Source organism: Erpetoichthys calabaricus, chromosome 15 (assembly GCF_900747795.2).
Source record: "Erpetoichthys calabaricus chromosome 15, fErpCal1.3, whole genome shotgun sequence".
Classification (NCBI taxonomy): Eukaryota; Metazoa; Chordata; class Cladistia; order Polypteriformes; family Polypteridae; genus Erpetoichthys; species Erpetoichthys calabaricus.
The window spans coordinates 18,230,391-18,258,051 of NC_041408.2; the positions used below are offsets into that span (position 1 = coordinate 18,230,391).

At 39.2% G+C, this 27,661-nt stretch overlaps 1 protein-coding gene across 2 annotated transcripts in view; it reads right to left on the reverse strand.

Moving 5' to 3' along the window:
• The window catches only part of srbd1 (S1 RNA binding domain 1), a 427,205-nt gene that overhangs the window by 174,241 nt on the left and 225,303 nt on the right, over positions 1–27,661 (reverse strand). For both annotated transcript variants that reach the window (XM_051919628.1, XM_028820290.2), the window contains exon 15: positions 9,358–9,449. In XM_051919628.1, coding sequence (XP_051775588.1) covers positions 9,358–9,449 — 92 coding nt within the window. The remainder of the gene's footprint in view (positions 1–9,357; positions 9,450–27,661) is intronic.

Genomic DNA, 27,661 nt, shown 5'->3' on the forward strand with positions numbered 1-27,661 from the left:
AACTATAAAATGCACTCAATTAGTCCATCAAGTGCTCCTTGTAGAACGCTTTGTATTTACCTGTAAGTACAATTACTTCACTGTAAACTTGCGATATAGTTATAATATTGCACAACCTGAGCCACTTTATGAACCGCGTATTTACATATGATGACGATATCATTTTTAAGATGAAATGCAGGAAAATATTTTTATTATATTATAGAAATAAAATGTTAACATCATTTAAATAATCTATATTTTTAATAATTAAACATGTGAGGACACGGTGCCGCAGCGCTAGCGAGGAGCTGGCACTCTGTTCATGGATTGTTCCTGCCTCGCGCTGTATTCTTGCTGGGGCTGGAGTGACACTGGAAGGATAGATGGATAGACTAATTAAACGCATACTACGAAGATATTTCAATGTTCCTTAAAAGTTTTGAAGAATTGGCGTTCTAAGCTTACAGATGGCTTAATGTCTATTACAGAACTGATTGTGTGGCGATTGGGTATTTGGAGAAAGAAAAGTAAGGACAGGAACTGGGGGTTAGTACGTTTGAAAGAGACAGTACTGCTACAATAAAGTATTTCATTGAAGGTCGCGCATGGCGCAACAAGCATCTTGCGCGAGGCATGAACAATCACTGCACCACCGTGCTCCCATGTTTAATAACATGCTTTAACTCCTATCATCATGAAAATGATATTAAGTATACATCCATCCATCCATCCATTTTCCAACCCACTGAATCCGAACACAGGGTCACGGGGGTCTGCTGGAGCCAATCCCAGCCAACACAGGGCACAAGGCAGGAACCAATCCCGGGCAGGGTGCCAACCCACCGCAGTAAGTATACATCTCAGTATTTTAATTATTCAGAGAGCTGTAATATCACGAATGTAATGGATTCTGTGTCCTGTCGGAGGAATAGAAAGCCCGGAAGCACGTAGTGATTCAGACGCATACAGCACATAGAAGATCAAATACAAAACAAAGCATTTAATGTGCTACTTAAGTTACGATGGGATTTGAGAAACTAGTAAATTAAACGATTTTAAGATTAAGTTTATGATGTTCTACTTTAATGACAAAATAAACTACGTGATTAAAGTGGAAATTTCAAGATTAAAGTTGACATTTCGTGCATTTTCCCACTGTGTGCCTATTTTTTTTTCTCTGTACCCTAATAAGCTTTCATATGACACTCAGATGGTGGGCTACGACTTGTCTTTTCACGGTGACTTTGATATCTGACAACTTTTTTAGTTCGGGCAATGTGCGACTTTGTGAACTTGAGCTTTCGAGTTTCTCCGACACTGTCACTCGATCAACTTCCTTTTGTTGATTATATCACTGTTTATACCAACAAATAGTACGTTATTTTCTTGCCTCCACTCGGTATTCGCTGAAATTCTTCTATTTTCCCCTGTGCTTTTGCCCATTGTCTTTTCACAGAAGGCTGAGCTTAAGGGCTATTTATATTGATTTGCATATTCAAATAGGCGTAATTCTGGTAGGAGTTGGGGCGGGACAGCAGGTGCGTGCACATGTGTTACTTTTCACAGTGACCAGGATTTATGTAGAGGAAGAACGTGAAAGTTAGCGTTCTCACGGATTTATGCATCTGGATTTTTTTTTGTGCGTACGAACATTTCTGCTTTTGTCCGTACGCCATGTTATAGTGTGAATTCTACGCACAGCGTTATACATGAGGTCCCAGGTATCTGCTTACCTTTATTTAGCAGGATAGTATGATGGGGAAGCGTCTTATAGCAACAGTGTTTAAGCAATCAATTTGCACCCTTTTAAAACTGTAAAATTGAATTCTGTTTTGTATACATTGAATATACTGTGTATATGTATATACATATATGAAATTTATGAGGCTTTATATTAGGATGTACCAGAATGTTTTGTCACATCTGCAGGCCTCAGGCGAATGCCCATCCAACCCCTCTTCTGGCTATGCAGTACACAGTTAAGAAAAGATGGTGGCATACATAAAAAATCTTTGCATTGAAGCAAGACATTAGCCTGATTGTTTACTTAATTTTATGAAATGAACACTGCAATAGGATAGCCATGGGTTACAGCTGAAATGTTGGAAGCATTGGAAAAGAGAAGAAAATGGTGATTAAAAACAAGTATGCAATTTAATAGAGAATGCAAAAGAACAGTGGTGGAACAAACAATATAAGGAATCAGAAGACATTTTGAAATGGAGAAGGCAACATGAAACAAAGTGAATTATTACACAAAGTGGAAGAAGTAAAAACAGTCTGTGGCAAAAATACCTAAGATTTTGGTTGAGAGAAGCACATACTTGTAGTATTCCAGAATTGTTTGAATTTTGACAGTATTAACTAATAACCATGAAATAAGTATTAAAAAAAAACAGAAGGAACTGTGAATATAGCAACACAATCTGTGAAATCTCTACCAGAGAAGAGATTGTGTTGCTTTCCATAAACACTAAGAACAAGACCTAGGTTGGTGGATTCTTTTCAGATGCCTTTCCATTACAAGGTTTCTAGGCTGCTCAGGCCCCTTCTTCAGGCAACTGAACTGCCTCAAAAGTCTGCATATTATAATCTGTTCAGTTAGCCAATAAAAGGTATCATTTTACTTGACTTCTCATTGCATCCATAATGGCTGACATGGTACAACACCCTAGTACTACATTACTAGGTGGAATTCTAAAGGAGGCGTTACTGTTACACTGATAATATAAGTGAGAGAAAGGTGCACACTTGGGCGTGGAGAAGACAGAGAGGAAATCACTTCAGTATTATTAAGCTTTTTGCTGCCTTTTATGTTCTAGCCATTAATTTTATCTCTGTGCAATTTTCTCCTACTCACAACTGTTTTTGCTGTGGATCAAAGTATTCAGGTCATATTAAACATTCTACCAGTATATCTTTAGTGAATTGCATTTAATCTATGAATCAGCGCACTTTTAACTACATTTAAAAAAAAAAACAAAACAAATGTGCAAGACAATACCAATTCAAGAGAGCAAAGTTGAGTGTGTAAAATGCTTCAGGGAATGAATAAATAGATAGATAGATAGATAGATAGATAGATAGATAGATAGATAGATAGATAGATAGATAGATAGATAGATAGATAGATAGATAGATAGATAGATAGATAGATAGATAGATAGATAGATAGATAGATAGATAGATAGATAGATAGATAGATAGATAGATAGATAGATAGATAGATAGATAGATAGATAGATAGATAGATAGATAGATAGATAGATAGATAGATAGATAGATAGATAGAGCAAAGCAGAGTAAAACCAGTCATTATGCTATTAGCATTCCCATCCCTAACTCCACATACCCAACAGGAAAAAAAGTGAGCCATGAAATTACACAAGGCGGTTCATTCATTGGAGGTAAGTTTAGATTTCGAAAATGTCTAGAAAAAGAGAAGTACAGTGGAACCTCGGTTTGCGAGCATAAATCGTTCCGGAAACGTGCTCGCAGTCCAAAGCACTTGTATATCAAAGTGAATTTCCCCATAAGAAATAATGGAAACTCAGATGATTTGTTCCACCACCCAAACCTATTCATATAAAAATGATTAATACAAAATATAAAGTAAAAATACATAAAACAAATTAACCTGCACTTTACCTTTGAAAAGAATCATGGCTGGTGTGAGTGAGTTTCTAAACTCTTGTGGGATTCCACCCAACGGGACGTCACGCGGAAGAGCGTCCCAAAGCAATCGCAGTCTCCCAGCGTTGTAGCAGTTCGCCATAAAAGCGAATCCGAAAAGATCGCGGACATGCTATAAGCGCCTGCCGTCGATGGGCGATACAAGGAACAAGGAACATATAAATGCGCAGGGCACAGTACTACTTGGCCATGACCCTGCCTGACTGCTGTGTCTGTGTATAGGAGAGTGGCAGATCCCGCTATAATAAATAACCTTGCTGTTGCTGTTTCAAGCTGAGTTAAGCTGATGTTGCTAAAGTACTGAGACTCAGCTTCATGTTTTGGGGTGCAAGACGGGGACTCGCACGACACAGCACATGCACGCACACACACACAGAGTCACAATGCTGTAGTTAACAGTATACGCTCGTTCGTATGTTGACTATATGAGTGAGGCACGCCGACTCAGACGGAGAATAGGAGACGATTGTCCACAATCCCGCAGCGAGAGAGAGAGAGAGAAGAACCATCAGCTCAATTGTGATCACATGACACTCAGCAGACAAAGCGCATACATACTACTCGTATTGCAAGACCTCACTCGTTTATCAAGTCAAAATTTATTAAAAATTTTAGCTCATCTTGCAAAACACTCGTAAACCAAGTTACTTGCAAACTGAGGTTCCGCTGTAATGTGTTATCTAGAAGTGTTATGAGAAGAGAACAAATTACAAAAGAGAATGTAAGGTTACTTCTTCTTTGTGGATTCAGGAAAGGTGTTTAACTAAAATGGAAAACAGATATGAAGGTACCTAAATAAATTTGATCAACATGTGAGGTGGGACTAATATTGCAGTATATCAATATAGAGTTGAATCTGTTAGAAACAGGAAAGAAGAACTATCAGAGCTTTGATAGATTATGAAGGGATGTAAAAATTACAATAACTAAACACTGGAAGATAAACCATTAAAACCTGGCATCATACATTTGACATGAAAGGTAAGATGTTTGTTAATATACACAAATAAATCTAAATAAAAAGACTAGACCAATGGTTTTAGTTGGGCTGTACAGCCAGCTTGATCTATGGGACCTTCACAATATCAAGGTGGTGGAGGGGAGGGGGGGGGGGGGGGGGGGTTCAGCCAGACACTTTGGTCAATTTTAACAATCAAATTCCATTACTCAACAGTGATTAGAAAATCATTTCATCAAATATTCTGTTTTCAGCAGGTACTCATGTGCCTTAGCCTAGACAGATTTCAGATGTCTCTGGAAGTATATAATACAAGCAACAGAAGAAACTGGATTATGCAATTGTGGTTTAAAAATCAAACTTTCATTCAAAGGGAACATTTAATAGAATGGTGCCCATAGACATTTAGAGAAAATTCTACTATTGGAGGTAAAATGCTCCAGCTAGAATTAAAGTCATTCACAAAACACAAACAACATTCTAAATCTTTGTTCACTTTTTCTGTGTGTCTGTTAACGTCTAGGTGATATCCAAAAGTCAGTCGAAGTTTAATTCCCATAATGGTACAAATTTGATGCCAAAACCTGGAGGTAAATTATTGGCCTCTTATCAGGAAGTTATTTCTTTTGAAAACCGAAAGATACATAAAACATCCATGTTAACAACAGAAGAAAGCACCTCTGGTTAAGGTAAAGAAAAGAAAATCAGACATCCCTGGAAAATCAGTCAAGAACCACTAAAATATCTACAATGCCTCAAGAAAAAGGCAACTCAGTAATCATATCTGAAGACAGTAATTCCCAGGGATGCCCAGGTTGGGTAAAGGTTGAAGTAACCCAGAGGGTTTAGTTACGAAAAACTTGGAATGATTGTGCACTATATGGGCTCTGACATGGACTTTGATATCCTTACCTCGAATAGGCCACCAAAATATTTAGCAGTACAGTTTCAAGCTCCATTAATTCCAGGAATATCAAAAACTAAGGAATAGTGTCCCCACTTAAGCACCAACTTGCTAAGTAAACAGTGAGGGAGACAACATTTTTTCATAAAGGGATTCTTTAGTCAATTTCTGATTTGTTAACATGGATTAAGGTATGATTAAACTGATGAGATAACACAGTGGCTTTAATATTCTTTTCATTTAGTTTGTAAGTGATTACAAACTTAAATTTCCTAAAAAAAACAAAGCTCACCATGCACTGATGCAGTGAAAAACCTAATAGGTTTTAGGTAGGTAAGTTTTTATGATACATACAGTCAGGTTAGGTTTTGGACAGTGACACGGTTTTCATAATTTTGGCTCTGTACACCATTAGTATGGATTTGAAATTAAGCGATCATTATGTGATTGAAGTATAGACTTTCAGCTTTAATTTAAGGGATTTACCAAAAATATCGCATGAGCCGGCGGCACGGTGGCGCAGTGGTAGCGCTGCTGCCTCGCAGTTAGGAGACCTGGGGTCGCTTACCGGGTCCTCCCTGCGTGGAGTTTGCATGTTCTCCCCATGTCTGCGTGGGTTTCCTCCGGGCGCTCCGGTTTCCTCCCACAGTCCAAAGACATGCAGGTTAGGTGGACTGGCGATTCTAAATTGGCCCTAGTGTGTGCTTGGTGTGTGGGTGTGTTTGTGTGTGTCCTGCGGTGGGTTGGCACCCTGCCCGGGATTGGTTCCCTGCCTTGTGCCCTGTGTTGGCTAGGACTGGCTCCAGCAGACCACCCGTGACCCTGTGTTCGGATTCAGCGGGTTGGAAAATGGATGGATGGATCGCATGAGCCTTTTAGGAATGACAGCCACTTTTCTGCATAGCCCCCTCCCCATTTCCAGGGTCTCAAAAGTATATGACATTTGATTAACAAAACCGTTCAATGGCCAGATTGGAGCAGTTCCCTCATTATTTCATTAACTATTAAGCAGGTAAAAGGTCTGGAATTGATTCAAAGTGAGGAATTTGCATTTGGAAGCTGTCACTGTGAACTCTCCATATGAGGTTCAAAGAGCTGTCCTTGCAAGAAAAAACAGTCCATCATTAGGCTGAGAAAACAGAACAAACCCCATCAGAGACAGATATCGAAGAAACACGATGAGTGGTCAAATCAACCATTTGGTAGATTCTTAAAAAGAAGGAACACGCACTGATGAACTCAGCAACACCAGAAGGTCTGGAAAGCCACAGAAAACAACTGTGCGGGATAATCGCATATTTCTGTCTTTAGTGAAGAAGAAACCCTTCACAACATTTAGCCAAACCAAGAACAAGAACACTCTCCAGAAGGTAGACCTTTCATTGGAAAACTCTACAATCAAGAGAAGACTTCATGAAAGTAAATACAGACCCAAGGTTCAAACCACTGGTAAACTTCAAGCAGAAGGAGGACAGATTAGACTTTGCCAGAAAACATTTTTTAAAGGACTGTCTAGTTCTAGAACAATTTTCTCACAACAAAGGAAACTACGACCAATATATTGTATACCAGAATGTTGGAAAGAGAAGAATATGGAAAGAAGAGAAGAACTGGCTCATGATTTAATGATTACTACATCATCAGTGAAGAGCATGGCAGAGGCAGTATTATGGATGGCATGATCATGCATGGCTGTGAATGGAAGTCAATCACTGGTGTTTATTGATGATATGACTGCTAGCAGAAGTAGCAGGATGAATTCTGAAGTGTATAGGGCTCTACTGTCTGCTCAGATTCAGATAAATGCTGAAAAATGGATAGGATGACGCTTCACAGTACAGATGGACAATGAGCCAATGCATCCTGCGAAAGCAAACCAAGAACTTTTCAAGGTGTACAAAAGTCTGAGCACGCTGTCTGTTGCGTCATCACGCTCACAGGTTATGCGTGAGCATGCGCACTATTATTTCTGTATCTGATACGCGGAAAACGCTGTACTGCATGCACCTGCATTTATTCAATTTTTTGTTGACTGTGTGTGTGTCTGTTTGATGTAAGTTACGCTTTGCTGTTTATTTTATTAGAAATAATTTTCTAAAAGTAATGATAAAGCTCGTAACGTTGTTTCACCAATAAGTTCATACAATCCTTTATGTTAAAGTGTGTTCAGTTTAACATTCAAAACTGCATAAGTACATTCATAAATGTTGCTTCTTTAGTAATATAATAAGTTCTTGAAGAAATCAGACTTGGTAATAGTTGCTTAAATAGTGATTTGTTCGAGTCTGTACAGCGTTAACGTATTTGGTACGTTTTATTTAGTGCCTTTTGTCAACGACAGCATGTCATAGCGCTCTGTTAATTTCTGCTGCCATCTACTGGCCCTTATGGGAATTACCTGTTTTAGCATTCTCTGAGCGTTTAATTTGCGAGTTATTTATGTTACTGTATTTGTTCTGTTTCAGAAACCACACATAAATATTTGTCTGCAAATAAACATTTAGTTCTACAAAGCCATTGCAACTATTCCTTCCTTTGTAACGTTCAGCAGTTAGTTGAGATCTTTCCACCTTAATTCTGGTCTGCCTCATCCTTCTTATCGAGGATTAGGATTTGGTGCCACAGACACTCACCAGTTTGACGCTCGCACTGTTTAACACAAGGCAAAGAAGTGGAATATTCTTCAATGGCCAAATCAATTAATTAAACTCAACCCAACTGGATATGCATTTCACTTGATGAAGACAAAACGGATGGCAGAAAGTCCATCAAGCAAGCAGTAACTGAAGACAGCTGCAGTAAAGGACTGGCAAAGCATCACTAGGGTGGAAACCCAGCACTTGGAGATGGCCATGGGTTCCAGACTTCAGGCAGTCATTGACTGTAAAGGATTTTCAGCCAAATATTGAAAATGGTCACTATATTTATGATTGTTAATTTGTCCAAACACTTTTGAGCCCCTGGAAATACAGGGACCATATATAAAAATGTATGTATTTTCTAAACAGCTCAATATTTTTGTTTAAACTCTTGAATTAAATCTGAAAGTCTATACTTCAGCCACATTTTGATTGCTTTGTTTCAACTTCACTGTGGTGGTGTACAGAGTCAAAATTATGAAAATTGCACCACTGTCTAAGTACTTATGGACCTGACTTTACACATGAAAAATGTGCATTAGTGTCCTCAAGCCAGTACCTTGTATTATCAAGAGCTAATTTTATAGCCAGAAGTTCCCTGTCACAAATGTCACAGTTTTTGTTCAGTTGTGGATAACTTCTTGGAGAAGCCGGTGCAGGGATGATACTTCCAAGAATCAGGAAAATGTTGGAACAGGACTGCACCACACGAGTGCTGAAAGCTACCAATAATAATAATAATAATAATAATTCATTACATTTATATAGCGCTTTTCTCAGTACTCAAAGCGCTATCCACACAGGGAGGAACCGGGAAGCGAACCCACAATCTTCCACAGTCTCCTTACTGCAAAGCAGCAGCACTACCACTGCGCCACATAAAATGGTAGATCAGAATCTGGATGGCATCAGTTGATGATGGTTGTAAACCCGGACATTAACATCATAACAACAGTTTGAGTATCTACAGTGCAAAAAAACACATTTATACAGTTATTGAATAAGACTGGTGATGGGTGTGACTGCAGTACTACATTAAAAGCATATTTTAAATATACTGTGGTAACACAAGAGTTAAAACAATTTAACACTTTTTTTAATGCTTAACTTAAAATACTTTATATTCTGAAAATGCTCCAGTTTAAATGCCTTGGTGTGCTGAACGGAGTGTAACTTCATACCTGCACTTCTTAGATTAGGATCGAGATCGGGCATTTCCTTAGTGGCTTCTGGACTCACACTATAGATAGAAGCTCCTGCTTCATTAGTGATACTGTGAAAAAGAATACACAGAATTAATCACCAGAAAAAAAATAATCTGGCAGAAAATGTAAGCTATTCACATTAGCTACTAATCAAGAAACTGACAAACTAATACATTCCTAAGCAGCAAACTGCCAAATGACTGAACCATTTTAGCCAGGATTAGTTATTTGATTTATTTCAACATATAAACTGTAACCTGCTAAAAGTTAGTTTAGCTTAAACAAAAGAAAGAAACACCTTTCAGAAAATATTCATAAAAATTAATTACATCTTAAGTACCCCTTGTCTAAACCTTGTTTGGGGAATAATATTTAGACTGTTCCGTCTTTGAGATTTCGCTAATGTCAGTTCTTTTGGAATTCATTGCAGGTTGTCAGGAAGTCCCTACACACATTCAGCAATTGCTTACACTTACCGTAGTTAACTGTAACAACGCATACAGCATGTTTCCATTTCACTTGGCTTCACTCAAACCTTTACTAATGCAACCATCTGTGTTTTTATTTGGTGGTAAATCAGATAATACACAATATCTGGCATATCCAGAATATGTCTGCTATTGTAAAGCTGTAAAAGGCAGAATCTTGTTTTAAGGTATTGCTTTTGTTTGGGCAGGACCCAGGACTCTCTTTTCTTCATTCAAAATAAATCTTAATCGCCATACCCAACCCACTGGGTATTTTTCTATAAAATTTACAAGATCCACACCTTCCTCACTAATTATTCCAAACAACGTTTTGTTTAGTTTCTGATTCTTATTACACAGATTACTGTTACTTCCCTACAATGGAGTGGCTCCCTGCCCAGCACTTATTCTTGCCATGCATTCAGTGCTGCTAAGACAGGTTTTGGCTCCCCACTACCCTGACTGGATTAAGTGGGATGGAGAAAGTTATGTTATGCTGCAGTTCTTTCGTTCTGGTGAGGCTCCCTTTAATTGTTTTTCAGCTTATCCAGAATACTGCTGACTGCCTGGTGTATGCTGTTCATCACTAAACTCGTACGACTCCTCTGCTTCACAGCAGCTAACAATACGATTCAGACTCAAGTCCTGACCTACAGCTCCCTACATGGCTCTACCTTTTAATATCCCCAGTCTCTTTGTGACAGACAGGCAGATAGAGAAATAAAAAGAAACAGAAGAAAGATAATGCTATATTTCTTCAGAAGCAAAGCTGCAACAATGGCAGCACATTTCTTGCATATATCTGGAGAGTGAATACCCTTCAATCCACTAAGTGTCAAATTCTATTTTTTTTTTTAGCATTGTTGATATTTTTCAACCTTCTTTAATTAACTTATTCCCAGTGTGCAAGAAATTTACAGTAGCTATGTTTAATGATTACCATTTTGCAAAATAATAATCCCCAAACTGAAAATTCATACTCCATTTATCTCTGAGCTGCCTTCTTTACCTCTGCATTAGTCACCTCTAACTGAATAAAATTTGGAAATTGGGAAAAATAAAGTATAGCCTACTAGCCAGTACTTGCTCTGGCCTCTTAACATTGCCACCTTTGCTACTGTTGTGAGACTCAGAAATACCGGTAAATACCTGTTAGTGACCGAAATAGTGTGGTACCCGGTGGGGGTTCATGCCTGGCCAGGATGCCCAGGAGGAGGGCTTGTGCCTCCTCCAGGACACGAGGGGGCATCCTCCCTGGTTGCTTTGGGGACCTGTAGGGGCCCGTGGTCACCGCCAGGGGGCGCCCTGATGCCTTGGGAGCCCTGGACCTCAGTACTTCCGCCACACCCGGAAGTGCTAGGGGGAAGAGTATCGGGGACACCCGGAGGACTTCCGGATATGCCGACAGAGCTTCCGCCACACAGGGGTGTGGCTACAGAAGCCCTCAGGATGCACCTGGAGTCCTTCCGGGGTGAATAAAAGGGGCCGCCTCCCTCCAGTCAAGGGCAAGAGTCGGGAGGAAGAGGATGAAGCTTGGTGGAGAGGAGTGGAGGCGGACCAGAGACTGCAAAGGCATTGTGAGTGTGGCCAAGGACTTAAGGGGTGATTGGTGCTGAGGCACTGGGATTGTGCACTTGACCTTTGTATAATATGAATAATAAACGTGTGTGTGGTGAAACCAACATGTCTACCTGTTTGTGTCCGGGCTGTTCCCCACAATAGATAAAAACTAATGCAATACAACATGTTCGTGATGGCTTATGGGTAGTTCAAACTCGCACAGTAATCTAGCCAAGGACAAGGCCAAATGAACATGGACACTACACTGCGGGATTGAACCGTTGTTGTAAAATGCCCCGTAGTGAGATTTCTTTGGGCAGAGGAAGTGAAATGTGCTGAAATTCTCTAAAGGATGTCCGTTATATCCGTTGCGATACTGTGCAATTTTCAAATTTTGATGTACCCTCATATAATTCAACATTATTCTTACCTAATTTGTTTTTCTTTTCTTGTGATGATCTTGTAAAGCACACTAAACTACATTCTGAGTATGAAAATTTGGTATAGAAATATATGTACAGTAATCCCTCCTCCATCGCGGGGGTTGCGTTCCAGAGCCACCCGCGAAATAAGAAAATCCGCCAAGTAGAAACCATATGTTTATATGGTTATTTTTATATTGTCATGCTTGGGTCACAGATTTGCGCAGAAACACAGGAGGTTGTAGAGAGACAGGAACGTTATTCAAACACTGCAAACAAACATTTGTCTCTTTTTCAAAAGTTTAAACTGTGCTCCATGACAAGACAGAGATGACAGTTCTGTCTCACAATTAAAAGAATGCAAACATATCTTCCTCTTCAAAGGAGTGCGCATCAGGAGCAGAGAATGTCAGAAACAGAGAGGAAAGCAAACAAATCAATAGGGCTGTTTGGCTTTTAAGTATGCAAAGCACCGCCGCTACAAGGCTGTTGAAGGCGGCAGCTCACACCCCCTCCGTCAGGAGCAGGGTGAGAGAGAGACAGAGAAAAACAAACAGTGAAAAATCAATACGTGCCCTTTGAGCTTTTAAGTATGCGAAGCACCATGCAGCATGTCGCTTCACGAAGCAGCTGCACACAGAAGGTAGCAATGTGAAGATAATCTTTCAGCATTTTTAGATGAGCGTCCGTATCGTCTAGGTGTGCGAACAGCCCCCCTGCTCAATCCCCCTACGTCAGGATCAGAAAAAGTCAGCGCAAGAGAGACAGAGAAAAGTAAGCTGGGTAGCTTCTCAGCCATCTGCCAATAGCGTCCCTTGTATGAAATCAACTGGGCAAACCAACTGAGGAAGCATGTACCAGAAATTAAAAGACCCATTGTCCTCAGAAATCCGCGAACCAGCACAAAATCCGCGATATATATTTAAATATGCTTACATGTAAAATCCGCGATAGAGTGAAGCCGCGAAAGGCGAAGCGCGATATAGCGAGGGATCACTGTACTTGGTGCAGAACAGCATGGCTACACTTATTCTTTACTAATCGGGAAAGGTAAAACAGTGAAGAGGCACACTTTCTGATGAAGAAACGATTCTTACAGTCCAGTCAATTACATTATGATGTAATATACATGTATGTAATATAATATACATTATATAGTCTAGTCAAGTACATTATATACAGTATTTTGCATTTACCAGTTTTTGCTTTCTTCAAACTATTTGTGAAAAAAATCAGTACAATTAATAAACAAACTGAATTTTTCTGTATACTTTTTACTTGCCCATAGTAACAGACTTGCATAAAAAGAACATATGTGGAAAATGCGGCTACCACAATAAGTAGTTTATCATATTATTTATCACTTTTCTGTTCTTGCCAAAACACATATTTAAGTAAACATACAAAGGTTTTGTTGATTACAATATAAAGTAAATTTGCAGATGGGTGTACATTGGCTATAAGGACTCAGTAGTGTGTGTATTACCAATTCAACATACTATAAAGCAAAAAGCACTTTCTGTTGTGTGGAGTTCCTTATTGCTGAAAATTCAGTCTGAGCTTTTAATGAACTTTTCTAGTAATATGGGTTAAGTAAATAAGGCATATTCGGCATTGGTAGTAGTTCTGTTCTTGTTCACCTGGGTGAGACTGTAGATATGAAAATAAAAAATTGAAAAGCAGCTCAAGAACAGGAAACCTTTAAGCCTCAGGAGTTAAATGAAAACACTGATATGTACTTCCTACCAAAAAAGATAATTATCTATGCTCTGTTTAAATAGCAACCTTCTTGTTGGCTCTGAAGAATGCCTGACACTTGGGTACACTGCCACACAGTCTCTTGTCTGTTCAACATGGAGCCAACCTTCTCCAAATCCATTTTTGCTTTCCTTTGAAGATGACTGGCCACGACTTGCAGCATTATAAGGGTCACATTATAATAATCCGTAGGCTCCAGGTGCAGCCTGCTGATCACTCATTCCAAGTGGATAACACAGCCTCTGGAAGAAGGCCACCTAACAGAACTCAAGGGCTCTATTCATGAGGGCAAATGTTTTTGAAATGCAGCAAAGAGTTGGCAATTTCCTAATGAGGAAAGGCACAGCAAAGCACAGGCACATTCCAGGCATGAGAAACAGGAAAGGGCAGTGGCACCGGAAAAGGTGAAGACAGACATGGTCTGATTTCACAGACATGAGAAAATGCTGATAAAAAAAATAAAGTGTAGAAGGGATTCAAAATTTGCATAAAAACATGCTTATTCCCTCCATCTTTAATGTGTGGGTACATATATTTTACACCCATACAACAAACCTTCAGACAAATTGCTGATGGACAAACTAGAAGGTGCACCTCAGAAAGTCAATCATTGAACTGACATCATGTCTGTAATGTGCGTCTCCAAAATATGAACCCAGTAGAGCTAGTCGTTTCATGGAGGGTAAATCTGCATCATATTTTTGTATAGCACTGTCAGTAATACATCTGACATTATGTTTATGAGGAAGAGAAGAAATGGTAAATGTAATGCATCAATTTGGACCCGTAAAAATAGTGAGCATGACATCACGTCTGTGGGTAGCACTGGAAACGGTGAGTTTGACAAAATGTTTGCATAGTGGAGAGGAAATGTTGAGTCTGATATTATTCAAAGCATCAAGAACAGTGGATAAATTGCCCTTTTGTTAGCATGGAACAAGCTTGGACACGGTTTTGCATTAATCAAAAGCTTAAAGAGTTGAATGAACACCTGTGAATCAAGTTAAATAATACTGCTCTTTTAAACCTGCCACTGGTCTAAGTATTTGTAAAAAAAACAAAACAAAACACATTGTTTTACTATCTTTGGTTGTTTTAAAAGAACATTACTTTTTTTTCTTGTTTTTGTTTTTTGATGAAGGAAAAAAAGAAACAAAAAAACACCCCGTGTTACACAAGTGTGCATGGTAGACAAATTCAGGGCTCGTATTATGGGTAATGACACTGCAAACCAGGGGTCGGCGCTGTTGTCTAATGTTGTCTTCTCTCTTCCTTCCTCTACAGCAGGGGTAGGCAACGTCGGTCCTGGAGTGCCACAGTATGTGCAGGTTTTTGTTCCAACCCAGTTCCTTAACGAGAACTCAATTATTGCTGATGAAGCACATATTGCTTAAGTGACATTTTAATGCTTCATTTTAGTGGTCTCGCTTGTTAAGGTTCTCCAACCTTAATTGCTTATTTCAATCTTAAACTGCTGCATTCAGTGTTTTAATTGCTCCTTATTAGCAATAAGATGTAAAAGACAAAGCAGCCAGCAGTTCTCCAGCTAGCTTTTTTCCAATTACATCTGTGTGTGTTCATCATGCACGGTTTGATTTAATAAAACACTTAATAGAAAAATGTGACAGACTGAAAATGATCTGTTTTAGGCTTCAAATCATTTGGATGATATCATTGGAAAGGAAAAAAATCTACGATATAAAAGCCTTACATTGCACAGACTAACAAGCCATAAAATTAAATAAGGTCTGAGATTGGCAATGATTGGTTTCTAATTAAGCAATTGGGTTGAATGAAAACCTGTAGCCACTGTGGCTCACCAGGACCGACATTGCCTCCCCTGTTTTACATCTTATTGCTAATAAGGAGCAATTAAAACACTGAATGCAGCAGTTTAAGATTGAAATAAGCAATTAAGGTTGGAGAACCTTAACAAGCGAGACCACTAAAATGAAGCATCAAAATGTCACTTAAGCAATATGTGCTTCATCAGCAATAATTGAGTTCTCGTTAAGGAACTGGGTTGGAACAAAAACCTGCACATACTGTGGCACTCCAGGACCGATGTTGCCTACCCCTGCTCTACAGAACAGGGATGAGTGACAGCCAGACCATCAATGATGTCACTTCCGTATTCTATCCTCCTGAACCTGCCTCTTCTGCTTTGAATCACTATAGACTAGCTCCAACAACCCAAGATGGCTTCTGAAGATGACAATGTCGCATTTCTTTTCATTTCATTTCTTGCAAATTACAAGTTGTAAAATATACAGGGATCATCCAGGTGATGACTTTATGACCTGTCTATTCTGTTCCACCTGACACAAGCAGGATACAAATATTCATCCATTCAATTTTAAGGCTCCTCAATCAAAAGTTAATGTTACAGGGAAGAGATGTGCATCTGGCCTCATCTGGTGCAGTGCAGGATTTAACCTTGGATGGACCACCAATTCATCGCTAGGCACATTCATGCACTCACCCACACTAACTTATACCAACCACTTCAAAGTTGCCAATGTCTCAAGGATTAAAAGTGCACATCTTTGGGATATAGGAGCAAAACAAAGGCATACAGAAAAAACACACAAGTAGAATATGCAAATTTCACACTAACAGTAACCCAGTAACCCACCTTGGATAAGCAACTGACAATTTGACGTGATTGTAGGATTGGTGATTCTAAATTGGCCATAGTGTGTGCTTGGTGTGTGGGTGTGTTTGTGTGTGTCCTGCGGTGGGTTGGCACCCTGCCCAGGATTGTTTCCTGCCTTGTGCCCTGTGTTGGCTGGGATTGGCTCCAGCAGACCCCCGCGACCCTGTGTTCGGATTCAGCGGGTTGGAAAATGGATGGATGGATGTATTTCAAATTAGCAATAATGTACAATACTTTTTTCTAATTAGTATGCTGTAGGTGTTACCCAATGGTCAGCCTAAGAACTACTGTCAGTTCTGACCTGCTTCAGCTCACTGAACAACAATGTTGTGAATTCACACATAAAAGTCACAAACCATCATTAAATTACTGTTATCTAATGAGAAAGAAATGTGGTCACACATGGACTAGTAATATAATATAGTGCTAATATTTTATTAGACTGATTACATTATTTACAATTGTGGAACAAGATCATAGACGAGATTGTAGCAGGGCTACATAGTAATAGTGTTTTCAATGTATGTGCTGCTGAGTGCGTTTTGTTTCCATCGTCCCGTTTGCTGTTTATAATGTGTGCGTCAGTGAATGTTGTCCCCGTAAATACAGAGGGGACGGATGAGGGAAAGAGACCGCAACCCCAAGATAGAAAGCACCTGTTCACAATCAATTACATCCGGCTCTTTACTATTAAACGATCAGGAGGGAAAAGAGAGGAGGAAGGGGATAGACGGAGATTTCAATTAACGACGACGAACCATCATTACCTGCTATTTTTCACATCGCGCTTTGTATCCAGTTTGTTTTTTATTCTGATGGATTTACTTCAGTTCAATCATCACCACAGACCCCGGGGTTGGACTTCATTATACATCACACGCCGAGGAAACACGGGGAGATTGTTCCATTTTTCTGGGAGATTCAAACACATCCATTATTTGTTGACCAGTCATCCGTATTCAGGACAGTAATATACCCGGACTCAAGTTCACGATCATTGTCATTTCCGTATTCATCCATTATTGTTATTTGTGTTGTGTGTGTTATACGTTACGGGGCAAGGGAGGGTTTGTTATTGTATATATGGTGTTTTCACGTTGTTGCTTTGGCGGAGGGATATACAGATCTATCTATATATATACTGTATATATATATTTTTTTTCTATGTGGGGAATGTGCAGTATTGTTTTGTTATTGTATTTCATTTAATATATTTATTCACTTATTTGACATACCTACTTTTGTATGCTTGTGATTCACCATCGATTGAGGGGAAAATATTATTTGTTAGAGGTACAGCTTGGTATACAGTGCATCCAGAAAGTATTCACAGCACATCACTTTTTCCACATTTTGTTATGGTACAGTCTTATTCCAAAATGGATTCAATTCATTTTTTTCCTCAGAATTCTACACACAACACCCCATAATGACAACGTGAAAAAAGTTTACTTGAGGTTTTTGCAAATTTATTAAAAATAAAAAAATTGAGAAAGCACATGTACATAAGTATTCACAGCCTTTGCCGTGAAGCTCGAAATTGAGCTTAGGTGCATCCTGTTTCCCCTGATCATCCTTGAGATGTTTCTGCAGCTTAATTGGAGTCCACCTGTGGTAAATTCAGTTGACTGGACATGATTTGGAAAGGCACACACCTGTCTATATAAGGTCCCACAGTTGACAGTTCATGTCAGAGAACAAACCAAGCATGAAGTCAAAGGAATTGTCTGTAGACCTCCGAGACAGGATTGTCTCGAGGCACATATCTGGGGAAGGTTACAGAAAAATTTCTGCTGCTTTGAAGGTCCCAATGAACACAGTGGCCTCCATCATCCGTAAGTGGAAGAAGTTCGAAACCACCAGGACTCTTCCTAGAGCTTGCCGGCCATCTAAACTGAGCGATCGGGGGAGAAGGGCCTTAGTCAGGGAGGTGACCAAGAACCCGATGGTCACTCTGTCACAGCTCCAGAGGTCCTCTGTGGAGAGAGGAGAACCTTCCAGAAGGACAACCATCTCTGCAGCAATCCACCAATCAGGCCTGTATGGTAGAGTGGCCAGACGGAAGCCACTCCTTAGTAAAAGGCACATGGCAGCCCGCCTGGAGTTTGCCAAAAGGCACCTGAAGGACTCTCAGACCATGAGAAAGAAAATTCTCTGTTCTGATGAGACAAAGATTGAACTCTTTGGTGTGAATGCCAGGCGTCACGTTTGGAGGAAACTGGCACCATCCCTACAAGTGAAGCATGGTGGTGGCAGCATCATGCTGTGGGGATGTTTTTCAGCGGCAGGAACTGGGAGACTAGTCAGGATAAAGGGAAAGATGACTGCAGCAATGTACAGAGACATCCTGGATGAAAACCTGCTCCAAAGCGCTCTTGACCTCAGACTGGAGTGACGGTTCATCTTTCAGCAGGATAACGACCCTAAGCACACAGCCAAGATATCAAAGGAGTGGCTTCAGGACAACTCTCTCGATTAAATATCTCTGGAGAGATCTTAAAATGGCTGTGCACCGACGTTTCCCATCCAACCTGATGGAGCTTGAGAGGTGCTGCAAAGAGGAATGGGCGAAACTGATCAAGGATAGGTGTGCCAAGCTTGTGGCATCATATTCAAAAAGACTTGAGGCTGTAATTGCTGCCAAAGGTGCATCGACAAAGTATTGAGCAAAGGCTGTGAATACTTATGTACATGGGATTTCTCCGTTTTTTTATTTTTAATAAATTTGCAAAAACCTCAAGTAAACTTTTTTCACGTTGTCATTATGGGGTGTTGTGTGCAGAATTCTGAGGAAAAAAATGAATTTAATCCATTTTGGAATAAGGCTGTAACATAACAAAATGTGGAAAAAGTGATGCACTGTGAATACTTTCTGGATGCACTGTATGTAGGTTAGCCTCAGTAATTTATCCAGGCCACAGGTCTTAGTAGTGTAGCTGCCGGCTGGGTAAGTGGTAGGCCGTTACAAGATGTTTCCAAATACAAACAATATAATGCAATTTAATTACCACTTAATTTTATGTGTTCATATTCCAAGTGAGGATTATGTTTTGTGATTTTGCAGTGACTTCAATACCATTCAGCCATCGCCGTTAAGGAGTAAACTCGGAGATATGCAGGAGGGTGACCCTATGGAGTCCTGGATAATGGACTATCCGTCGGGTAGACTGCACTTTGTGAGGCTCAAGGACTGTGTCTCTGTTATGGATGTGAGCAACACTGGAGCACCACAAGGAACAGTTCTGTCTCCCTTTCTCTTCACTGTGTACACCACTGAATATAAATATAACACCAGATCATGTCACTTACAGAAATTTTGAGATGATTCTGCACTTATGGTGTGTATTGATAAAGGAGGTGAGACACAGTAAAAGAATCAGATGGAAAAGTTTGTTTCTTTTTGCAGAGTCAATTGTCTGCAACTTAACATCAGCAAAATCAAGGAACTGGTTATTTGCTGCACCAAAGACCCTCCATGTTCAGTCACTATTCAAGGAGTGGCTGTAGAGGGGGGTCCATATTAATGACAGGTTAGACTGGTCTTCCAATACAGAGGAACTACAGAAGAGAGGGCAGAGCAGTCTATATTTTATTAAAAGAGACTGCATTCTTTTAACGTGGGACATCCTACACACCTTTTACAACTCTGTGATGGCCAGTGTGATTTTCTATGCTGTGGTGTACTGGGCTGATAACATCAATTCAAGAGAGGCCCACTGAATCAACAAGCGAATTAAATGGACAAGCTCAGTTATGGGACACACTCTGGACACCCTGGAGGTAGCAGAGAAGGAAAAAATTAAAACAAAACCGAGTGTCACTATGAACAATACTGCACATTGTCTCTCTGACACACTAACAAGGAGGACTTACAGACAATGAATTATTTGGCAGAAGTCTGTCAAGGAACGCTACTGGGGCTCCGTCATACCAACAGTAATAGGTCTGCATAATGCCAAAATGTGACAGCCAAGTTAGAACTTTTCTTTCTTTTTAATTTTCTTGCTTCATAGTCATTCTCATGTGTGTTCAGACCAGTGTGTGTGTATATTTATTTATTTACTTACTTATCTACCTATTTATGTATTTATTGATTTAAAGATGTTCTATAAAAAGCCAAATTTGGCCATGGGAACAAATAAAGTTCTATCTATACATCTATCTATCTTAAAGGCAATCACATATACACGCATACCTGTCTTCCTTTAAGAGGCAGTGTATAGAGTATCTCTCTCATCTTCTTAGTTAGCAATAACTTCAGTATAAACCGCATGCTGTGTAAATGAGGAAAAGAAAAAATGTGAAACAGCCGGCAAATTGTGCTCTCACAAACTCTGATAAGGATACCACAGCAATGCATGAACTTCCTTTGTAGCAAAGTAGTACAGTCAAGCACAACCTTCTTTTTAATTTAGACTAGAATATGTTCTTTTCCTTATGCACTTCAGCCATCTTATCATTCTTCCGTAAAAGCAATATCATTAAGTGAAATGTGCATTAGTAGGTCTTCAAAAGTGATCACAAAGTCGTCTATATATTTGGGGATTTATTCACAAAGGCCGAACTTGGCAGACTGCCAGAATGTTATCACTGAACAGCATCATGTCATTAGGATAAAGATTATGACTGAATGGGCCACTTTTCTTTGGTCACCTGACTGATCCTTAATTGGAATTGTAAGATAACTGGATTTTATGTGTAATGGTTAGGAGGTTTAACTGACTGTTTCAATCATTGTTGGTTTTGGTTACATTTTTATAATTACATAATAAGATATAGATTTGTTTTAACCATAACAGATGCATCTCAATGCGAACTAGGCTGACAGAAAAAAAAACTGATCATAAATGGCTGATTGAGATTTTCTAAGAGAGCTTTTTTGCTTATTATAAAATTGGCAATTTGAATATCTATGGAAAAAAAACTATGTTTATGATAGAGCAATATATACAGTATATTTTATTTTGAAAATTATGTCTTTTTATATTGAAGTGTTGCTGCTACCCCCAATTATCGTTGCAATGACTGTTACAGTATAAAACAAAAATGCATGAAGGAGGTTATTCCTCAGTGACAAAGCATATCAATCAATAAACCTACACTCAGACATGTCTAACACAAAAATGTATCCATATCACAACTTTCTTAACTCAGGTGGTGTACACTGGGAGGCTTAAAAGACTGCAATTTCAACTATGAGAGCTGGAGACACAGGGTACAGATATAGGAAACCACTGAACCTGTTTTCAAAACACCACATTTAAACTGTAAACCACAGCCAAGCCCCCAACAGTGATACTGGCCCATTAGGATACAGCTTTGGATTTAGGCCTGTGTGGCACAAAAGATGCGACATTAAGTCTATATGGAGAAAAACATCTGCAAATATACTTGAGTCCAGGAGAAGAAACAATATATTTGGCATATACTGGTGCAGTAGAGTGCAAATGGCGAGTCTCATAGCATACGTAGAAAATGAAAGATGGTTCATTTGGAAAGTATGAATAGTAGAAACATTGAGCTTTGGAGAATGGTGAAATAAAACATCTGTAAATTATGCCTTGCTGGATATTCCACAGTCAATTGTAAGTGGTATTACTGGAAAGTGGAAGCATTTAGGAACAACAGCAACGCAGCAACAAAGTGGAAGACCACATAAAGTCACACAGCGGGGACCAACAACTTCTAAGGTGCATGGTTTGTAAAAGTCACCAACGCTCTGCTGAATCCACAGCTGAAGAGTTCCAAATTTCCACTGGCATTAATGTAAGCACAAAAACTTCACGGAATGGGTTTCCATGGCCGAGCAACTGCATGCAAGTCTCACATCACAAAGTTCAATGCCAATGGAGTGGTGTAAAGCAAACCACCACTGGACTGTGGAGCACTGGAAACGCATTTTACTACAGAGTGACAAATCACGCTTCTCCGTTTGGCAATGAGATGGGCATGTCTGGGTTTGGCAGATGCTGGGAGAACGTTACCTGCCTGTATGCATTGTGGAAACTGTGAAGTTTGGTGGAGGAGGAATAATGGTGTGGGGCTAGGCCCCTTACTTCCAGTGAAGGGCAATCTTAATGCTTCAGTATACAAAGACATTTTGGACAATGCTATGCTTCCAACTTTTTGGAAACAGTTTGGGGAAGGCCCTTTTCTATTCTAGCATGTCTGTGCCCCAGTGCACAAAGCAAGGTCCATAAAAACAGTTTCGGATGAGTTCAGTGTGGAAGAACCTGACTGGCTCGCACAGAGCCCCAACCTCAACTGTATCAAACACCTTTGGGATGAACTGGAATGGAGATTGTGAGCCAGGCCTTCTCGTTCAACGTCAGTGCCTGACCTCATAAATTCTCTGCAGAATGAATGGGCAGAAATTCTCACAGAAACACTCCAAAATCTTGTGGAAAGCAAGAACAGTGGTAGCTGTTATAGCTGCAAACGGAGGACCAACTCCATATTAAAGTCTGCAGATTTGAAGGCAATGTCTTTAAAGTCCCTGTTGGTATAATGGTGAGGCATCCCAATACTTTTGTCCATATTTTTATATATATATATATATATATATATATATATATACATATACACATACACACACACACACACACATTATATACAAACACACATACACAGTATATTTAAAGAATATTCTGTAACACTACAATTTAAACCACATAGGACTTTGGTGTTAGCAAATGTTTGAAAAGAAAGTTTTTACGCCACAATATCCTGTAGCCGTTTTGGAAAATATTAAATACGATTTCTCGAGAACAGTTTGTTTAATTTATCAAAAACTTTGTCTGAGTAAACAAGAACTATTCTTTTAAAAGTGTTACATACTTTAGTGGAATGTCAAACTACTTAAATGTATAATGCAGTGCTGATCCTGGTGCACTAAATATCACTTTATTAAGAACTTATCATTGTTCACACCATCAGAGCATGCAATATGAGAATGACAGACATGGAAGAATTCCACAAACCATTTTACCTGGTCTGCTTTTTATAATATTTCATGCCGCTGTGCAACTTTGAATTATAGTATTGATATGCATTTTGACAAAGAAGCTATATTGAAATCTTGTTTTCTCTGTAGAGCTCATTGTGGTTGGGGGAGGTGGAGGGGCTTAGGTGCTAACCATTTTTTTTAACATTTCTTAAATGGTTTTCATCTTCAAATTGGCTAAATGTTTAAACCGTTTTTATTCAAATCCCTAGAATCAAGTAAACATATGTAGGTTGATATTAGGGCAATGAAAATGTGTCATGTCAGCTACTGTATATGTGATGTAGACTTCCACTGAAATAAATGCATGCCTCTGGACAAAGAAAGTGAACAATTAAAGCTAAACAGGGTCAGAGTTGGCCATTTATAAAGCGTGGATGGCAGGTAAAGCAATGAAAAGCATAAAACCTGAAGAAAAGCCCATCACTTGGAATATATGAAAATCAATCACAGTTTAAGAAAATGGAGAAGGTTAATGGAAAAGTAGCACCATCATCAGCATGTGAGCGCAGACACTAGTTTTTCATAGACCACGGTACCAAACCATAGTGCATCAATATATAGTAGATATCTTTCTCATTGCTGGAATATTTCAATACTCAACTACATGCTTTCAATGCCTTCTACTGCACTTAACAGAATGATGCTAACAAGGGCACTCACTCTCTGTACCTTACACAATCAGATCAATTTTAAATAGACTAAAATTCCAGCTTCTTATTAAGACAAAGGTTTCTTTAGCTGATGCTACCTAACCTATTAAAAGGGGCCTTAGCTTATGTCCGTAATATTACCAGCAAAGTAAAATCTATAGGAATATTTTGTCATTGTTTCATTTACTCTATATGCTGAAGTAGGCAGGGATCTGTAGTACTTCTAAGTATGTAGGATGTCAAAATAGAAGTATAAACCCTAGTGAGTTGAGTAGTTCATTTGATTGAGTGAAATTACAGAGTACAATACATACTCACTGTACAACTGAAGGATGACTAATAAAGATATATATATTCAATCGCTGTGCTAAAGAATTAAAAACAATTTACCAGTCTAAGAAAAGTTAACTTTTACATGTATAATGATTTTCAACATTTTATAATACTCTATATTATAAATAAGGCTGACTAGTGTTAAAGAAAATAACTGGACAGGCAGACATGAAAGGCACAATATGATAGATAGATAGATAGATAGATAGATAGATAGATAGATAGATAGATAGATAGATAGATAGATAGATAGATAGATAGATAGATAGATAGATAGATAGATAGATAGATAGATAGATAGATAGATAAACTTTATTAATCCCAAGGGGAAATTCACATACTCCAGCAGCAGCATACTGATAAAGAAAATATTAAATTAAAGAGTGATAATAATGCAGGTATACAGACAGACAATAAATTTGAATAATGTTAACGTTTTTAACCCCACCACCACCGGGTGAAATCGAACAGTCTCATAGTGTGGGGGAGGAACGATCTCCTCAGTCTGTGAAATGAATTAATGAAGTATCTATCTATCTATCATATTATGATGCATCAAAATGTTATACTGATATGTTTGTATTTGGATAAGAATGTTTTGCATTATAAAGACAGTGCTAGAATGAAACTGTTTCAATTAGTTGGAGGAAAAGAACTGTTACATGAACTGTACATGTTTTCACAAGGAATGTGTTTTGGCTAGCATTCCATACATAGCGCTAGAGTTGTGTGTGATGCCTTCCTACTTGTGCGTAAGTTACCCTCATTGGCATATAAGGTCTGTCATTAAATAATAAGACTGGTTAAAAACATCCAGAGAGCTATAACTGATGTATTGAAGGACTCCACAGAATACAAATTCCAAGAAAACTTCCAAGAGCGGAAGGGCCAATATGTATAATGTTTTCAATAATATTTCAGTCTCATAAAGTATGTTTCATTAAATTCTTTGTTTGCTTGAAACAGGCTCCTTTTGTGTTATAGCAGCAGCAGGTTTCCACTTCAGTCAACAGTGAATCTGAAACTAATTCTGCTAAAATCCTTGTTTAATAATTTGGCTAAGGAAAATACAGTAGCTGCAACAGAAGAACACGTGCCACTTATCCATTTTAAGTTAAGAGACTTAGTTATGAGACATTTCTATGATGACTGCAATCCTAGTTTTTATATTTTGCTAATCTGTTTGGATTTTAATGCTGTACTATTTCCACAAAATGAAACCAACTACAGAACAGCAGGAAAATGGTTTTAAGTTGACCAACAAAAAAGGACAAATGCTCTTCACAGGTGTGTAACTACCCTAGGATCTGAAATAATTTGCCATCCAAAAGCAAAGCAGACATTTAAACATGATTGTTAATAGGTGTTTGCTAAATCAGTAGTTAACTATACTCACAGCCTCTACTTATATAAATATTTATTTTCACATCTATAATCCACTCACTTCGTAAATTAGTCAGTTTTCATTTCATATACCCCCATTAAAAATTAACAGGAGGATTACTGAAATATATAACAGAATAGACAACATTTACAGATAAAAAGAGAGCAGGTGTGGTTGGACATCAATATACATAGAGCGTAATAATGAAGACAGGTGAAGGCCTAATGTAAACTAAAAGGCATTTAAATGAATAATTCATATATTGTGACTTACTGTATATGAGAAATAGTAGTAACCCAGCCACAGGGGATGCACAAACCAGTGTGTTTCTTCGTGCCGGTCCCAAGCCCAGATAAATTGGGAGGGTTATATCAGGAAGGGCATCCAGTGTAAAATTTTGCAGGATCAATATGCAGACAACAATACAAATTTCCATACCGGATTGGTCAAGGCCCGGGTTAACAACAGCTGCCACCAGTACTGTTAGCCAACAGGGTGCTGTTGAAAATTGGGCTACTGTTGGCCAAAGAAGGAGAAGAAGAGCGGAGAGATGTCTCTGGAGGCAGGAGGAGGGTAAAGAGAATGAAACTGAGGGTAGGAACTTTGAATGTTGGCAGTATGACTGGTAAGGAGAGGGAGTTAGCTGATGCGATCGAGAGAAAGAAGGTTGATATATTGTGCGTGCAAGAGACTAAATGGAAGGGGAGTAAGGCCAGGTGGATCGGAGGTGGATTCAAATTGTCCTATCATGGTGCGGATGGGAGGAGAAATGGAGTAGGAGTTATTCTGAAGGAACAGTATGTCAAGAGTGTTTTGGAGGTGAAAAGAGTGTCAGACAGATTAATGATTATGAAGCTGGAAATTGGAGGTGTGATGATGAATGTTGTTAGTGCATATGCCCTTTAAATTGGGTTTACAGTATGATGGATTAGAAAAAATGATTTCAGGAGTGACTTGGATGAAGTGATGGACAGTGTTCCCAAGGGACAGAAAGTGGTGATTGGAGCAGATTTCAATGGACATGTTGGTGAAGGGAACAGAGGGGATAAGGAGGTGATGGGTAGTTATGGTGTCAAGGAGAGGAATGAAGAGGATCAGATGATAGTGGATTTTGCGAAAAGGATGGACATGGCTGTGGTGAATACGTATTACAGTATAAGAGGAGGGAGGAAAATAGGGTGACATACAAGAGTGGAGGAAGATGCACACAGGTAGATTATATCCTATGCAGGAGGGTCGATCTGAAGGAGATTGAAGACTGCAAAGTGGTGGCAGGGGAAAGTGTAGTTAGGCAGAATAGGATGGTGGTCTGTAGGATGACGCTGGAGATCAAAAAGAGGAGGAGAGTGAGGGCAGAGCCAAGGATCAAATGGCGGAAGTTAAAGACTGCAAGTCTGAGTTCAGGGAGGAGGTAAGACAAGCACTGGGTGGCAGTGAAGAGTTACCAAATAGCTGGGCAATTACAGCAGAAGTAGTAAGGGTGACAGCAAAAATGGTGCTTGGCGTGACATCTGGACAGAGGAAGGAGGAAAAGAAAACCTGTTGGTGGAATGGGGAAGTACAGGAGAGTATACAGAGGAAGAGGTTGGCGAAGAAGAAGTGGGATATTCAGAGAGATGCAGAAAGTAGACAAGAGTACAAGGAGATAAGGTGCAAGGTGAAGAGAGAGAGATAGTGAAGGCTAAACCAAAGACATACGATGAGCTGTATGAGAGATTGGACACTAAGGAAGGAGGAAAGGACCTATACCGAATGGCTAGACAGAGGGACAGAGCTAGGAAAGATGTGCAGCAGGTTAGGGTGATAAAGGATAAAGATGGAAATGTACTCACAAGCAAGGAGGGTGTATTGAGAAGATGGAAAGAGTACTTTGAGAGGCTTATGAATGAAGAGAATGAGAGAGAGAGAAGGATGGATGATGTGGTGATAGTGAATCAGGAAGTGCAATGGATTAGCAACGAGAAAGTAAGGACAGCTATGAAGAGGATGAAAAATGGAATGGATGTTGGTCCAGATGACATACTGTACCTGTGGAAACATGGAG